This window comes from Ascidiella aspersa, chromosome 4 (assembly GCF_963924565.1).
Source record: "Ascidiella aspersa chromosome 4, kaAscAspe10.2, whole genome shotgun sequence".
NCBI classification, from domain to species: domain Eukaryota; kingdom Metazoa; phylum Chordata; class Ascidiacea; order Phlebobranchia; family Ascidiidae; genus Ascidiella; species Ascidiella aspersa.
Window position 1 is genome coordinate 20,011,152 of NC_139450.1, and position 18,506 is coordinate 20,029,657.

An 18,506-nucleotide genomic window follows, 5' to 3' on the forward strand; every position below is an offset into this window, starting at 1 on the left:
TATTATTTTGTTGTGTCCTGTAACAAGACAACAGTGGATTAAACAAATACACTCTTATCAGCCGTAGTGTCGGTGTTTGATCGTTCCAAACGTCACTCTACTTAGCGTCTAGCAAATGTCGGAATTGTGAGAAAATGTGCACGTGTGTTGTCTTTATCGTCACCACTGGTTCTTATCGCAAAACGAATTGCGACGAATTGTTTTCTACGCTTTGAGAAAAAGACTTGTCATGTGCAACTGCGTGACGAAGGCTTATAGGTTTCTCTAAAAATATTTGAAAAAAAAAATGCTAACATCACAATTAAAATCTACCAACAAATGGTAAGTAGTCCTACTAAATCAATATGTCGCACTAATAAAATGAATGTCATCACCATATAGGTTTATAATTATAATAGGGGGAAATTATATATTTTTTTAAGTTAAAGTTGAAACCTGGCCCACAAGAATGGATACACCATGTAATGTCATAATAAAATCTTCTTTAACTTCCAATAGTTAGACGAAAGCACAACGGTAACACAGCTTTTACCAAATTGCCAACGGAATGTATTATTCCTAAACAGTATGGCGTTAGTTCATATTAGTTTATTTCAACGTTCCGTTATGGGTAGGAGAAGAGGTACACCAACCCATGTCTTTATGGAAAGCTGAACTAACAAAATATCAGATGTTTTAAATGACAAAAGTACGTTTACAAAATGTGGTACCGATACCAGCGTAAAACATCTTTTAAAATTGCAAATTGCGTACGAAGATTGTATTTAGATTTATACGACAAATATGTGGATTACCGAAAAGTAGAAGCCAATTATAAACGGACGCGATCTTCGCTATAATATGTAACCTTCTTACAGTGATTTAAATGGTCCTATGTTTTCTCGCCAAGTCTACTTTTATGCTATTTAATGCTTTACATAAAAATATACTTGTGTAGTAAAGGAACTAAAAGACGTGGTACATGATTTTGCGATAAACAAGTTTTGGGGCTACTGATGTTTAAAAGTCTTTCGGTCTTTGGTCTAGTTTTTACGGCCAACTTGAGGTATGTTAGGTCGTAACAATTTGATACAGTTGACGTTGTCCACAGAGGTTTGGTCACCAAGCCTTATACCCTGTCCCCAACTATATATTTTTTCAATAATGCAATTTTTTATTGGCTACCGTATTTATCTTCTTGTCTCTTTTGTGTATTGGACTGTTTTTATTTTGATTTAGGAATAGGCTGATATTGACTGACTCGCTAATTAAATATGGATATTCTAGTTTTAGAGATTCAACTTTATTTTCAATTTCCAACTTATATTCTTTAGGTATAGGCTACATATATAATTGCTGTTGCAAACAATCTACACAATTGATACAGGTCAGTCTACATCATTTTATAAAATATTAAAAGTTAACACAGCCGTCATAAAAACCGTAACCCAGTCGCATTATGTTCTAACACAGGGGTTCTTAAACTGTTTTTACCACGGAACCCTAACATTTTTTTGGGCCTTGCATGGACCACAATAGAAAAAAAAAATTTACAAATAAACTTAATAAATCTGCTGATTTCGGTCCAAAAATGTGAAAGTGAAAGAGTCTAAATACATAGAGTGCAAATTCGTTTTATTATTAATTAAACTGTTTTCTTTGAAAAAATGAAAACTTCTTAAATATACACTAATATTTCAATTAGGCCTTCACGGACCCCCTAAAACTAGTTCACGGACCCCCAAGGGGTTCATGGACCCCAGTTTAAGAACCCCTGTTCTAACATAATACACAAAATCGGGCACATTTTTTAATTAAAGCGAATGAACAAGCAGACTTAGATAAGAAGCCAGACACATGTTTGTTGATTTGCCGCATTATAAAGCTAGAACATAAAACAAATAACAACGAAGCGTACAGTATATGCACTTTGAATATCCGTTGCACTTCCTGTAGCAGACTTGGACAACTAGATAATTCTAGTTTTCTAATTTATTGAATTGGAGCAAAATGCGGCTAATTCTAATTCTAATCTAATTTATGAATTGTCTGTGTGCTCTAATTCTAGTTCTAATCTAATTCGGATTTTTCCGAAAATGCTACTTTGTCCAACGGCATTTTTAGTGACTCAGTTAAAACACAGAATTTCAATTAAAACTCTTTGGTTGGAACGACTTGTATGTAATTTTTACAGCATAAAAAGGCCTAAAAATTAGCACACACATATTTACCATTCACATTCTTATAAGAATACTTTGCGATTAAATCAAATTGGTTGTAAATAATTAAATGGGATTCTAGTTGAAATTTGTTTTTTTAGGAATTCGGTAATTCTAATTCTAATCTAATTTGAAAAAACTTAAAAGAATCTAATTCTAATTCTAATCTAATTTAGAAAAACTAAAATGCTCTAATTTTAAAAAGCTAAAATAAATCTAGTTGTCCAAGTCTGTCCTGTAGCACATTGTTTCACGATAGGGGGGCCATAGCTTAGTATAAATAAAAATTTGAACAAATGAGAGACTTACTTGGTTTGATTGCCTGCAAACCTAATAGTGAAAAGGCTACAAACAAGCTTCAAATGTGACGCAATAAAAGTGAATGTTCTCACAAGCTCTTGAATCCTTAGTGCTGCGGAGTCGGTTAAAAAAAAAACGAGTCCGACTCCCGAGTCCGACTCCGGCCAAAAAAATAAACCCGAGTCCGACTCCCGAGTCCCGAGTCCGACTCCGGTTAAATGTGCGATTTTGTCGAGTCCCGAGTCCGGCCCGGACTCTACAGCCTGTGTTTCACCCATTTACGTAACTAAAATAACGTGGATATTTAGCAATCTATCTATAGGGGTATAATTTATTCACTCACAGTACATGGTTGGAAAATATTCCACCATATAATATTCCACCTTTACAATTTCAATTTGGCGTATCGGTTTTAAAATTTGGTATTGCGCATGCGCATGTCCGACTCGGGACTCGGGTAGTTTTAGAAGGTCTTACTCGAGTCCCGAGTCCCGAGTCCGACTCCAGCAAAATTAAACCGACTCCTCGAGTCCCGAGTCCCGAGTCCGACTCCGACTCCGCAGCCCTGCTCAGTACCATTGCAAACAGTGGTTCGTCAGGGCATGAGTCCGCAAATAGCTTTTTTTGCGATCCCAAAAATAGTAGTCCTAAAGTCGCGCGACCCAAACATTTCGCGATTTGTTTTATGCAACTTTTCTTGCAAATTTCGGGTTTTGCTTTTTTGCTACTAAAACAGTAGTTGAACATGTTTCTTTTATTATAAAGAAATCGGGTTTCGGGTTTCTTTGTTTCGACAGGCAACTGTAAATATCATTTTTTTAAAAAGACAAGCTTATAAGTAGGGCGATTAATTTTTGACCTAAAAAATTGAAATTTTGACAAATCTTGACCTGCAAAAATATGTTTTTGACAAAATTTTGACCTATTAGATATACATTGATTTAAACAACATATTGTTGTTTAAAGTACTGCATTAGTGTCTTGCCGTCGTCAACCACACGTTTTTGATGTTTTACTGACTACCGGTCGAACACTAGTCAGTTTTCGGGTTTATGCAAAACTCATGAAAAAGCTTAGTTACTAATTTTTGACATTTCAAAACGATAAACCACTACAAAGAAAAACAAGACGCTGGTTATAAAAAATGCCGCGCAAATAGTTTAAATACAATGTTAAAATAATTAATAACAAAAACCTGGTATACAATTGGAAAAGGAAATGGAATAAATAATTGCATCACAAGCGAAAAAATACAGCAACTATTTGTCAATACATTGCTCAAAATCAGAGACACTCAACTGCAAAAGCAAAAACGAAGTTCGAGCTGAACTTGATGCGATAAACCAGGCCTTCGTGGTTAATTCTGCTGGCTCGCGTATATCGTATATTACTTTAGTGAAAATTTAATACTCTTAAAATGTCATTGAATTTAATTCAAAACTTTTTTTTTCTGATGGACAATTTCAAAAAGTTCAAAATATTTTTTTTAATTTTATAAGCGATTTATATCTATTTTTAATTAATATTTATTTCAAATAATTTTGACAAATTTTGACCTAACGTGCAAATTTTGACAAAATTTTGACTTTTTTCCAAAATGTTAAGTCCAAAAATAAACGCCCTACTTATAAGCGAACAGAAGCATGTCGAGTTTATATGACTTGTAGTTAGGGTTGTGTAATAGGCTACATTTTAGCGCGACCAACAAATATCATGACGCGACTTAGAAAAAACACGAGAACTCAAAATACAGCACGATGTGTGTGTTCTGGTTTTTGTTTTGGAGACCACAGAGTGTTGAAGACACGATATGCCATGCAATCACGTCAAAACGCGATGCCATAACACAAATAACTTGAAAAAACCTGCTTCCCTCAGGCTAAGTAAAAACTCAAAAATATACAATACGTCGCTATATATAAATTTTCAAATTTTCGCGACCCAAAGTTAATTTGGTTCCGCTATCAGCGGACCCTGCGTTAGGAAACATGCAACAATATTAACCAAATACAAAGAAACAATATCTAAATCAGAATAATTTTTAATACCATAGCATTACGACCAACGACATAATAACGTCAAATATGCCGTAATAACCACAATATGGGACGGTTGGGGGACATGTAACGCGAAATTTGGTCTGGGGCCAAAACTGATCCGGTCGGATGAAATCTGGCGTTGGAACAGCCGCTGAAACAGGTCCGGCCTAACCGTAACCCTAACCCTAGCCAGACCTGTTTTAGCGGCTGTTCCAACGGCAAAATCGATCCGACCGGACCAGTTTTGGCACTTGATTACGACCAAAATCGATCCGGCCGGACCAATTTTGGCGTGACAGACACCTATCTGGCATCTGCCGTTTAGGCGCCCTAGTTTCAACGGCGCCTTTAGGGCGAATATTTAATGATACAGGATTGTTTGCCCTTTTTGAGTGTTAAGGGCGAGTAATGGGTGGGGCTAGAAATTAGGTTAGGGTTGAAATTATTAGGACAGTTAGGGTTGGGTTTAAGTAAAAGGTTGCAAAGGCCTTATTCTGGCCATTTATGTCTTATTCCGACGGGTTTAGGTCTTGTTCCGATTTACATGTTGCTGCGAGTACGACTATTTGGTATTAGTCCTATTTTGGTCTTATTCCGAATGTGTTATTCCGACGTTGATGTTGTTCTAATTTCGGTCGTATGTTTGAGCCCGTTCGTTAGTTTAAGTGCAGTTTACTTTGAAGCTAGTTTAGTTCAGCCATGGACACTGAATATTTTTAAACTGAAAGCTGTTCCTAAGCAATCCGCATATTTTTAGTATTGATTGTTTTGTAAGAGTGCAAAAGAATAGAAATATTTAAATAACTTGCGCTTTGTAGTAAACGTAAGCCAAGGCGTCAACAAACTATCGCCTGCAGTTCAGATCTAGCCTTTGGGGTTAATTCTTTCGGGCCGCAACATATTTTCAAAACCACTATAATGAATTGTTCATCAAAACAAAAATATGAGAATTTTATAAAGCTTACAACAGAACATACCGTATTTTTAGTTTTTCATTTCCTTTGTTTTATCAATAAAGAAAGTTCAATACAAAGTTCTGTATAACCAGCCAGCAATCTTTATTTCTCACATTTTTTTGGCCCACAATCGCCAAACCATTATAGGGTCCTTAAAAACATATAGATTGCTACAAGAAATAAATGGAAGGAAGCGAGAGTGCATTAAAGTTTAAGAACAACTGCTGTAGCTACTAGCACTTGAAATTCGGTTAAATTACATAATTTGTGTATCATCCTGGCATAAACTTTTTAGACCCTAAAAAGTTAAATGTGAAAACCGCAGCTCAACATCGACACCTCCTCGGCTATATATCCTAGTTCAATAGTTTTTTCTTCAATTTATTTTTACAATGATGTCAGCATTAGCTATTGCAAAAAAATCTTAAAACAGAAATATATCGATTGTATCGAATGTCATGGTTTTTTCATATTATTGAAATTACAACGAAAACCCGTTTATTGCATTCCAAAGTATTTTAATTTTACACAAAAAAGACGATAAAACAAAACAACATCATATAAGACTTCAGTTAAGAAATCACAGACATAAATGTAACAACGCTTGTTGTGTTAATAATGTGCTCAATATAATCTGATCAAGATAAATTCTGAAATCGTTTTTCCGGTTCGAATTAAATGCTAAGTCTAATCGAAAAAGTTCTTCCAAGTAAATCGGCTATTTTACAAGAAAATATTGGACGTTGATTTTGTGAACCTATACATACTTTAAATCAGCGAAACTGACAAATTGATACAACGTTTGGTAAACTAATCAAAATATCCAATATTATGTTATTTAAGTGAGTATTTACTGGGGTGCCAAGACTTAAATTGCGATAAGCGTTTTCGAAAATAACCCAAACCAGAGGTTGTAAACTGTGCGTCGCGACCCCCTATGGTGTGTCGTTTCACTTTTTCAAAGGCGCCGAAGAATAATTCCGTTTCGTATATAAACTTAATTGCGGTAACAAAATGCTTATAGATATTAATATTCCTTGGCATATGTATTCAAATTTATTGATACTAATAAAACTCCGGCGATTGGTCATGATTTTCCGAAACAAAAAATAAATATATTGGCTTTGCTGTAAAATTTATTGAAGTTCATATGGTGGGTCGCAAGTCCACCAAACTTTTGCAAAGGAGTCGCAAGAAAAAAAGTGGAAAAACCACTGATCTAAACAACACATAGTTTACATCCATAAAGTAAATTCAATGTCATTTTATCCTGATAAAAGCGGTCCATGACAAGGTTGACAATACGGTCGACATACTTTGCAAAACGACCTCAAAAGTTCTGTAATAAAAACAAAAGGTCATTTGTTGCAGAAAAGATAAGGTGTAAAACTAATTTCTCGCCAACTTATTTTTTTCACATCTTTTGTAACCTATAAGTTCTTAAGAATGAATTAACAGAAGACGATTTAAAGAAGCACCCATCCTGTACAATGCCATTCGTATAGTTTTATTTGCAGCCGTATAGTATACTGTTTTGTTAATGAAATTATTTATGACTCGGCTCCCTTTTACCCTTAACCGTAGTTAACATAGGAGTCTATACAGAAAGTACGGTACGATAAGTCAGTTGGTTCACTGTTTCAGTTATGTTTGACCAACAGATAATTCGTTTGACCAACAGATAATTTTAAACGCAACATAGTGTTTAACACAGTGACGATAAGCGTACGATGTAGCCTACATTATCTCCAAACAATAACAATATAGGCCAGTAACCAGGGTAAAAAAACAAACAAATTGCACAGCCAACAGAACGTTATGTTTGTTGATTCATGACTGGACTCTAAAAAAGGTCCCCTAAAAATAATATACCTAATACATCATATCGACTATACAATACATACATATTTATTAAAGGCTACAATTCGCAGAATGCTGAGATACACTTGATTAGTCCCATTTTACAGAATATACTACAAGAAATAAAAATGTTAGTTTGGACCAAATCGTTCAAGGTATGACGTACTCCGGTCAATAATAAAAATGACTATAACTCGCCAAAAAATTGTAATTTAGCGTAAAACATCCCGAGTGGCATGTTATGTTAGCTAAAATGGCTAAAGCACGAAACATTAATTTGTAATTTCTTAAGGCTGGTTCACACTAGACGCGTTTGACGTTAACGGAAAACGTTTTTTAAAAAACGCTTAAGGTTGCGGAAAGTTGAATTATTTTTAAGTTGAAAGTTTGAAATATTTTCGGTTAGCATTGAGAAAATTTGCCGTAAACGCTGGCAACGCGTTATGTGTGAACTGGACGACGCTAGCGTTGAACGCCAGACGCTTACGCTAGACGTTAACGCGTCTAGTGTGAACCAGCCTTTAATGCAAGATAACATGTCATTATGACGTCACAATTTTCACTATGTAAACTAAACTAATTGAAACCTTGAATTGCCGTCAATTTAAAAAATTAAAAGTAAATATTACGGGAACACTTTAATCAATAAATATGTTTGACTTAATTTAAGCAATGTGCGCTCTAACGCGACGCGATTTTCCTTGGTTGTGGCGTATTTTACAACTTATTTTTACGCTACATGACATATTAACTAAATTAATATTAATTGGAAAGAGTCTGTTTTTATACGTCACAAAACGAGTTTCCTACGTCTGTTTGCCAACGTCGTAAGTGTCCTGTATAAATACTTGGCGCCGACTACACAAAACTAGGCACCCTAGGAAAATAGCCCTTCGTCTGAAAACGCTACGGAACTCTACTTAGATCTTATATGCAGTGTGTGTTACAATTTCGCATTTGTGAAGTGTCAGTTGACTTTGTTTCCCATCGCTAATATACTATTTAATTTTGCAAATTGATCATATACTTAAAGATTATACAGAATTTTCGCTAAGCAGAACATCTAACGTTAGAATCGTGTTAATCTAATAAATATTAATAACGACAAAAGTAATAAAATAAAACGTTATATTGGTATTATGATTCAGAAGCGCGTTAAGCCTGCCCAATGGTCAAATAAAAACGGTGGTTTACTGCATTGGAGGCCGTTGAAGACGCGTCTTAAGCAAACCTACTATTCGATGGTACAACATAATAGGGGACTCCAGCCATAAGACCGAGATAAGAACAACACCAACGTCAGAATAATACACAATTCGGAATAAGGCCAAAGTCCTAAATCCGTCGGAATAAGACCTATAAAGCCAAACTCCACCCCTAAGTACATCACTAACTCCCCCAATAATTTCAACACTAACCCATTTTCTAACCCCACCCATTACCCACCAATAACCCCAAACAGGACCAAAAATCCGGTGCCAAAACAGCGGCGCCCTGACGGTGCCGGTCAGACTAGGGCGTACAAACGTAGTCACCAAAACGGCCGATGCCAGACTGCCCTCCAATCGTCCCATAACCTCTACCCATAGGTTCGAGCGTTATTTTGGCCATTTAGGATTTATACTGATGAAATAAGGCCTTATTTCGATGAATTTAGGACTAATTCCGATTAATTTAAGCTTTATTCCGACAGATTTAGGTCTTATTCAGACGATTTTATGCTGTACTGGATATTACTGCGTATTTGGCTGTATTATGTCGTTGGTCTTAATGCTATGATTTTATAGAAATTTTGCTTTAGGTATTGTTGCTTTTTAGGTTTTATTATGTGTTCCCCATAATAGGAAAGAGTGATTCAGGCAAAACCTAATGGCTTTTTACACTTAAAGTATATGTTAACCAAGAAAATTTACGTGGAGTTCGCAAAATATTGTGCCTTTTGAAAAAACAATGTTCCCTTTTTAAAGTTAATGGTAGGAAACATTCATCGTTAACCCATTTCAGACACAATGGAAGCAAACGTCATCGGGACGACCATGTCCATTTGCTGTTCTACAATGTTGGCTACATGTTTTCCGATCGACGCGAAGTGACGCACATCACATGATACGCAATTTCTATTTTCTGGACGTGAGGCAAAACGTAGTGCAGTGGTTGGCAAACTGTGAGCCGCGGCCAAGATGTGGGCCGCAGAGCCATTTTTGGTGGGCCGCGAGTACTTATTAGTATTTTACATTCATTGCACTGTATTTTAAAAGTTGGAATTTTTTTATTGTTTCAGCGTGGTTTTCGCCCGCGTGCCAAATCTGGCCATGAGAGTGCCTGTCAAACTATATTTTTTTCGAACTTGTAAACGCAAATTTTTTCGCGCTTCGCGCGTATATTCTTCGTTTTTGGGTATGTTTTACATTATGGCATGTTTTCGGCATCTTGGCGCCGTGTCATATTTCACCATTTCTTGGCGTCAAGAGCCTAACGCTGTGGGGACTTAAACACCATAAAAAAAATCGAAAACAGCAAAGATTTCACGTAATATATGCATTTGCGTTTCGTGCGAACATTTTATGTGATTGCTGGATGCTATAGTGTTAATCTTTTTAACATTATAGTCTAAGGTAAACGCTTTGCTAACTGAAAACAAATAGACGCAATTTTTTTTGTGTTTTGCGCGATAAACTTGGTTTAGTAATTAGTTGCATAAAACCACTTCGTGAACAATACGTTTCCTAAATTACTTAAACTATGGCGTTACTTGTGACGTCAAAAGTAAGCATTTTTATGTACTTTTATCAGGTTTTCTATTGAGCCCAAAGGCGATATTCTGTGGTTTCTTGCGTCGTGTGACTCACAAATTTACAGTCAAATTTGTGTCAAATTATACTATAAATGCCGTTATTTTCAAAATTTGAATCATTTTACGTGCTATATGCGCCATGTATTCTTTTAATTGAAGCTTCATCAATTTAAATCAAATAAATTGCGATATGCACTATTAAACTGCATTTCGGGTTCATATGTGCGTACGAGTTAATTCGTGAACTGTTTTATTACGTAACTTTGTGACGTCATTTCAATGCCAACTTAAAACCAATATACTGTAGCCGCCCCATTTTTACGTAGGGGGCCGTTAATATCTTTGAAAAGAATACTTTGGGCCGCCACAAAAAAGTTTGCCGACCACTGACGTATTGCAACGTTTAGGCATAAGTAAAACCGTTATGCCATTTGAAAAACATTTTCACGTTATTTAGCCCTCTGTAGATGTTATGGTATCCGTAACATTCCTTTTTGGTTACGTTAATTGTTAATTTTTTTATAATCAACGGCTATTACACGATGATAGCAAATTTACAGGGACATTTTACAACGCAATATGCAATAGTGATAAATATATAGCATTATGGTTCTTACGTTTCGTTTATCAACGCAAAACTCAGACTTCACAAATTATCGCCCTTATTGCAGCGGAAATTACCTTACATCCCGGTACAACACCATTAGTACTTTTTATCAGTGATAATTAAACGGGTAAATACTTTATTTGACCAGTGTAACGTTAGGCTAAAATTAAACTGGTAAAAACTCTTTTAACCTGGGCAACTTTGGGTTTCAATTAGACTCTAAATAATCTACTTAACCTGCGGGCAACGCAGGATATTTGGTCTATTTTATGAATATGTATTTGTGCAATTTAAATTATCGTCCAACGCAGAGGTTCTTAACGCAGAGGTGCGTCGCGATGACCCGGTAATTTTCAAAAGATGACTCACAATTGAAATTTTTGATTTTCTTTATACGCCCCTGTGTAAATAGTAAATTGGCAAAACTTTTTTCGAGGTATGGTATTGTACAAATCCTCTTTAACAACACTATACAGTGTGTATAGTTAGTATTCTGCCATACTTAGGTCACTAGAACTGAATACAAGAAATGAAAAATTGTCTATGAGGGGGATAGATTAAGTGATTGGAATAAAATAATGTATGTTCGTCGCGACTAAAAAGTATAGTTAAAAAGAGATACTCGTGTTAGCAAACCTTAATATTAAATAAATGAAAACATAGCGCTCCTGCCTTGTAAACACATTTAGGGGGCGTGTCCCCCCAATTTAAGAACCACTGAGTTAGACGATTCAATAAAAAACAAAGCCTTAAATAATTTCTTAAAATAAAAACAAATAGCACGTGACAATAATAAACTTTAGAACTTAACATATCCGGCTGGTATGTTGAAAAAAGATAAAATTTGTACTAGCGAGTATAGGCTATACAATTACGATCAAACCATATTTAAAAATACTGTATCGGAAACGATATTTGGGAAATTGTTGCCGATATATTAAACATCTCTGTCTTTTAAACACATTTTAGCACCTGACATCGAGGGAAAATCCGACCTATGGCAAAACTGTCTAGGTTGATATATACAATGTTCTAAAGTACCACTTTACTCTAAACTGAAATTTCTTATTATTAACAGTAAATGTCAATTGGTTCATTGAGTCTATCAGAAACTGAGACGCTATATATTTAATGGTGAAACTATGTTTCAATTTGACTAATCTAACTTTGTGCAACATTTTTCAGTTGACATACTGGTACACAGTGGATAAGTCATTTTGGGAGTCTCAACTAATTTTATGTCATGACCAGTGGTTTTTAAAAGTGGACCGAAACTGTCTTTTAAAAATTGTGAACCGGAAGAGTCTCTCAAATTTATCGCAGGTCTCTAGAAATATAGCCTACTTTGAGATTCGACTTCTGCGCTTTATTTGACGTGTTCGACTAGGCATAGTTCTGTAGATTGATTTAAGTTAGGCCTACTTGTTTTAAAATGACTTGTAATTACACAATTTTAAGAAATCATGCCCAAAATTTTTTGATGTTCCACCCTTAACCAAATATATTCGTCCAAAAAAACTTGGACTTTTTGTCAGGTTATTTAATAATTTGCAGCACAAGAAATCCCTGGGAAATATGTGCCAATATTTTTCCATGACAGACAGCAAGATACTTACTAAAAATTGCAATCAGCCATTCGCAGCATTTTAAAAATTTTGCAAAAAACCTATTAAACCTAATTGATTTCAGTACGTAACGTTTTTGTAAAGGCCCGATATTAAGCGCAAAACAAATCAACTAACACAAGTAATACAAAGAGTTAATTTGTAATTCATTAGAGGTTTAGCTTGATAACTAGAAAAGCTGAGTATTTGGGAAAACGCTAGGTTATAAAAATATAGAGTAAAACGCTTGGTTTAGGTCAGGAGTCACCACACAAAGGCCCACGATGAGCCAGATCCGCCAGCAGAGTTAGTTCTACCGGCCTGAGGCATATTTCTTTATTCAAGATAAAGTACAGTTGAAATGCTGTCAAATATAATTACATACTAAGTTTGATGAAATTTCAAAACAAACAGCAATTTATAAACTTAAAAGTTTTTGTTGCATGGATATAACTATTTTCTTTGGGTTTGTTGACCCTGGTGTACAGGAATGCGAAGTCGGAGTCCGACTCGGGACTCGAGAAGTTGTTTCGTAGTCGGACTCTGGACTCGGGTCTCGAGTAAGTCCACGTAATACTACTCGAGTCCCGAGTCCGACATGCGCAGTACCACATTTTAAAACTGATATAGCCGCCAACCGGAAGTTGTAAAGGTGTAATAGAATATGGTGGAATATTTTTCAACTATGGATTATGAGTGAATGAATTATACGACATCCCTATATTTAGATTGCTGAATATCCACGTTATTTTAGTTCTGTAAATTGGCGGAATAATACAGGCTGCAGAGTCAGGGCCGGGCTCGGGACTTGACGAAATCGCATATTTGACCGGAGTCGGAGTCGGGTTATTTTTTTGGCCAGAGTCGGACTCGAGTTATTTTTAACCGACTCCGCAGCCCTGCTGGTATAGATTAAGAATACGAAAGTGAACGAAAAAAAAATGCTTTGTTGTAAATCTTACGTTTTCCCCATTGACGACATAAAGGCTTTTGGCAGCAAAGCGCTTTTAGCATTCGGGGTTCACTTCTGCAAACACATTTTGTAACACCTCTTGGTTGAATCATGTCATTTTCAACATCAAAGTCGTCTTTGAAGCCATATTTTTTTTCAAAAAACAATGTCATACATTTTGTTACCTCTGGTCCACTTGGAATTGTTATATCTGTCTAAATAGAATGTATTGAATGACTTTTTTATATATTTTATTTTATAAATTATATAAAACCTAGATCAAATATCAGCTACACAAAACATTTAAAAGTCCAGTAAACGTAAATCCAAACTATACTCATATACAACATTCTTTATAAAACTATACATCAGGGATGGATCCATGTTGTGAAGGAGAGGGGTTTAAGAAAATTTGCAACACGTAGAAAGCGATGTTATAGCGTAGGGGTGGCCAACACGCGGCTCTTCACGCAGTTATGTGCGGCTCTTACTTCTCATGAAAGTTTCGATTTCGTTTTGTTCAGTTATGGATTATTGCCGGTTCCGACTCAGACTGTTTGCCTTAAGGCCAATGTATTTTTAGTAATACTTTTGAAATAAGATAAACGCAAAATATATGCCTAAATGATATTGATAAATGACATTATATCGAGAAATGTGTATTTTTTCATCCAACGCGTCGCGTCTCCATCTAAATTAAAATTTTGTCTATATTTAACGAAATAAAGGCATTTTTTTTCATGCTTCGTGCGATCGCTTTGATGGAGTGAGTAAGAAATGGAGATACGCTATTTTCGTTCCATGTATGTTAGATGTGGCTCTTAGCGGTTAACCAAGTAACAAATGCGGCTCTTGGTATCTGCTTGATTGGCCACCCCTGTTATAGCGTAACGTCATAACTGAAGTATCTTACAACGTGTCATTTTCTCGAACGAGCTCGTGTGCAAATACGCAACTGACTCAAAGATTGCCGCGAAGCGAAAATATTTGCGTTCATTTGGTTTCAGTTGACAATCATAGAAGAAGACTCGCATTTGGGCATCTAAAATTAAAACAGCACACATTGATTTTATTTTGGATTTTTGTTGGGAAGTACATCGGCAAGGCTAAACCAGATGGATTTTATTGCTAAGTTGCTTGATGTGAGCTGTTGATTCCCTAACATTAGGTTGTACGACCGGAGAGGATTTAGCGAGCAATGGTGCTATGGTTGTTTGTCGATCAGGTAACGATAAGTCTACGGCTACGTCCTACGTACTAGCTCAGTCGGTAGAACGACGGTCCCAGAGTGGAGGAAGATCCTAACTTCACCGCAGGCTAGATTTTTCTTGGCTTGCATTTCTTGCACTGATTAGGCCAACTAATTACAGTTATAGCCTTTCCGAAAGCACCCCATATACTATAGCCGCAATCGTTGGCCAGTACTAAGTAGCCCGCAGCGTAACTATTTGAATCTCATCACGTTGAGATTTTTTTGCTTTAAAAGTCTCCCCCCCTAGATCTCACCCAGCCATACACATTGACTACCAGATTACGCAATGACAACTTACAATAATCGAACAGCAACGCTTAATTTGAGGAGAAGCCTTTTCTTTCGATATCTCAGAGCAAATTGTTTGCTCTTCTGTAATCTTTGATTGCTGAAAGGTTTGTGAATTGGTATAATACATAGTGTGTTTAGAGTCTTCCTGATTGTAAACCACAGATTCAGGTAGGTTGTAGTTTTGTTCGTCGTAGTAAGGGACATCGTATTGCAGAGGAGAAATGGAATCTATAAATACAAATATATATATATTGCTTCGAAAAGTCAAATACATCTAACACAGTCATGTACACATCTCGAGAGGCTGCGCGCAGGAACAATAAAAAAACTAACTGAAGCGAAACAAAAGTACCTATTCGTTTACTGTCGATATTTATTTGTTTTGCTTTTGATTGTGATTCTTTAAAATTAAGTATGTATTTTGCAGTGATTTTAATATGGGAACGTTAGTCTTTTTTGTAAGATATGCTCATGCGCCAAATTGCTATTCCAAATAACATGCTAATAGCCCTACTAATTTACTAATAGCCCTAACAACAATGGTCAACAAAGTTTGTATTTTTACACGGAAATGTGAGTAATTTATTTCAGATGTACAATTCCCGCTGATTCCGCATTTAAAACAATATATATATTTTTCCTCTCCAAAGTCCTTCAATCAATTTTTCACATCTCCTTTTAAAATAGTGATTCTCAAACTGAGGGGCACGACCCCTAAGGGGCGTGAAGGACGAGAAAAAACTTTATTTTTATATATTTAATATAAAGTTCGGTAACACAAATATAACTCTTTTAATTACTTTTTAGTTCCTAATTGTTTATGTTAATTACTTAATCTATTCCTCTCGTGCAGTGATTTATTCATTTTTTTATTTCATGTATTTAGGCCCAGTGACCTGAATATGCCAGAAACTGTATACTAGTTTTGTCAAGGAGGACTGCAGGCTATTATTTAAAACTTTGGGGAGGGGGGCAAAAAACAAAAGTGGCGCTTTATTGGCGTCGTTAACGAGTCTTTTTTAAAGAAGAAAAATGCATTATGAGGTGACGCCATAAACACAATTAATACACCGAAGGAAATGCCCTAAACAACTTTTAGACATCTTGCTTTTTTACTGCTGAATGTTTAGTTATATTTTTTTTTTCATTTTTTCTTTTACGAATAATAATACACGGCGAACCCCCAGGCGAGCCTTAGCGAACTCCAGGTTGAGAATCATTGCTAAAGGAAGCATTGCTTCCGTATTAATTACGCCAGGCTGAAGCGGGTTTCCAATCATAGAAAACGTTGGCAGTCCCATTTTGTTTTTTTACGATTGCTACTTCGACTTTTAAAATTAGTTGAACAACATGTTAAAAGTGAGATTTTACTTTTAAAGCACAGTTAGAGCACGTGGCGCTTTTTGCAGAATGTGTGACTAAATCTACACTTTACAATGTTCTACTAAATGTGCGCACATTTTACTGATGCGTGCCCGACGTCTGACTTGAGTCGGTTGAAACACCGCCAATGTAACCATGGTGCGTCGCATCCAGATCCCATTGCCTTGGCCATGACTTCCGTGCCATGCAAATTGCGCCTAAGTTGCATCCGTATTACTCCAGTGGATCGACTAGACCATGAAAATTTTACGGGATTTTAATCTGCTACGTGATGGCCTTTTGCCAAATAGGGAGTGCCTTTTGACGCTTGTCGAAGCCTTTTTCGTCTTCCTGTAACTGATCTCCATATTTACTATTTAATCCAGTCATCAACTAGAAGCCCAGGCAAGTTTAACCGTCTAGAATTAAAGAAACCATAACTTCTGACGAACGAAATATTACATCTTTGTACTTTCTGCTAAATCCTAAATCTTGTGCTTTTTGTTATTTGTTAAGGCAGGGGTCGGCAACCTTTTTCGTACTGCGGACCGGTTTAAAACTAAAATTTTGTCGCGGACCGGCCTTAAAAAAACAACAAATGTTCAGGAAAGGAAATTTATTACAACTTTCAATGTGAACTTTATGCTTGTTTTGCCGCAAAGAGATGCTCTCATCTAAGAATTATTGAACTTACTGAAACCCGCGAACGGCATCCGGCCAGCCAAACAATTCAGTTTAACCCATCCCGCGGCTCATTTCAATAAAACTTTTAGGCCTTTACGTTTTTTTCTTAATTTACACTGGTATAACATAATTACCAATTCCTATATTCTTACTAGCTTCTCAAAATAAGGATATTTAAGTTCGTTTTTCAACAAAATTTTAATCTTACAACCCTGCTACGGACCGGTAACCAACTCCTCGCGGACCGGTGGTTGCCGACCACTGTGTGAAGGCATTACTGGCAGACCCAGGCAAAATCATTTGTTAAGGTAAGTTGTTTGTTACTTTCTTTTCTCCATCTTTAAAACCACGACAATGTAGCACCAATGATTATACATATTATGTGGTAGCTAGAAAACCTCCACACCAGTGTCCAATTTCAGAAAACTCTATCGCATTACAACTTGTCAGGAATGGAATGTCCAATGGCGACCGCAAGTCTGCCTGACTTGTCGCGAAAGAAGTGTCCGACCTCTGGAAGTTAAATGAGGTAGACTGCGGGAGCACGTCTGGTCCCCCCCGCTCTCGGGCGTTTGAAATCCGGAAAGGCGCCAGGTCCCGATTCAATTTTTGCAGAGATGGTACATCACGCCGGGACCGCTATGAAAACATGGCTGCGCAATTTTCTGTCATCGTGTCTACGCCGCCTCAGAATACCAAAAATCTTGAGAAGGTCCCTAGTGGTTGCGATTCCTAAACCACCAGAAAACCCCAAAAGCTACCGTCCCATTTCCTTGCTTTGCATTCCCTTTAAGATCCTCGAAAGGCCTATATACGCGCGTATTGAACCAACTATTGACCCAATTCTTCCACGGGGGCAAGCGGGTTTCCGGCGCACAGGACATCGAGGACAGTTTTGCAGATAAAAAGAAAGCCGGGGCTTTCTTTACTGACCTCATAGCCGCCCTTCTTCGTCTAATCCCGACAGACACATGGTCCGCATGATTTTGGAGCTTATCCAGAACCGGAGTTACACCCTGACAACAAGAAACGGCAAGCTGAGTAGACTGTGGCGCCTCACGAACGGCGTACCACAAGGCTCAGTCCTGGCACCTCTGTATCCACACTTACGACTTGTCCAAAATGACTTCCAAAAAGTATGCTTATGCTGATGACTTAGCCATTTTGAATTACTCTGGGGATTGGCAATCGTTGGAGGCTCTCACGCAAGATATGACAGCCTTCGTCGACTACCTTAAAAAATGGAGACTGACTCTCAGCCAAAGTAAAACTGTTACGGCAGCCTTCTACCTAAACAACAAGGAAGAACATTTCTCGCTACAGTTAATCGGAACTTTACCTCTATTTTAGGCCAACCTTATGATTATGAGCGAATAGATAGTTTTGTGCAAGTCAATATGTTCACTTCTTCTAGCCCGTTGACTATTCGTTAATCATTTTTCCCATGTCTTTTCCAGAAGTTTGTGTTTATTTATACTATTTGGCTTCAGTTTGCTTTAACATGTTCAGGAAAGGAAATTTATTACAACTTTCAATGTGAACTTTATGCTTGTTTTGCCGCAAAGAGATGCTCTCATCTAAGAATTATTGAACTTACTGAAACCCGC

The 18,506-nt window shown here is 36.7% G+C and overlaps 1 protein-coding gene across 2 annotated transcripts in view; it reads right to left on the minus strand.

Moving 5' to 3' along the window:
• Positions 1-6,087: 6,087 nt before the first annotated feature.
• Positions 6,088-18,506, minus strand: part of LOC146148600 (properdin-like) — a 50,264-nt gene continuing 37,845 nt past the window's right edge. The window contains exons 9-11 of one of the 2 annotated variants that reach the window (XM_083387454.1): positions 14,861-15,081; positions 13,321-13,521; positions 6,088-6,832 (exon numbers count right to left, since the gene is read on the minus strand). In XM_083387454.1, coding sequence (XP_083243580.1) covers positions 13,467-13,521; positions 14,861-15,081 — 276 coding nt within the window. In that variant the 3' untranslated portion in view covers positions 6,088-6,832; positions 13,321-13,466. Of the gene's footprint in view, positions 6,833-13,320; positions 13,526-14,860; positions 15,082-18,506 lie in introns of both variants that reach the window. The other variant, XM_083387455.1, reaches the window with a different exon arrangement.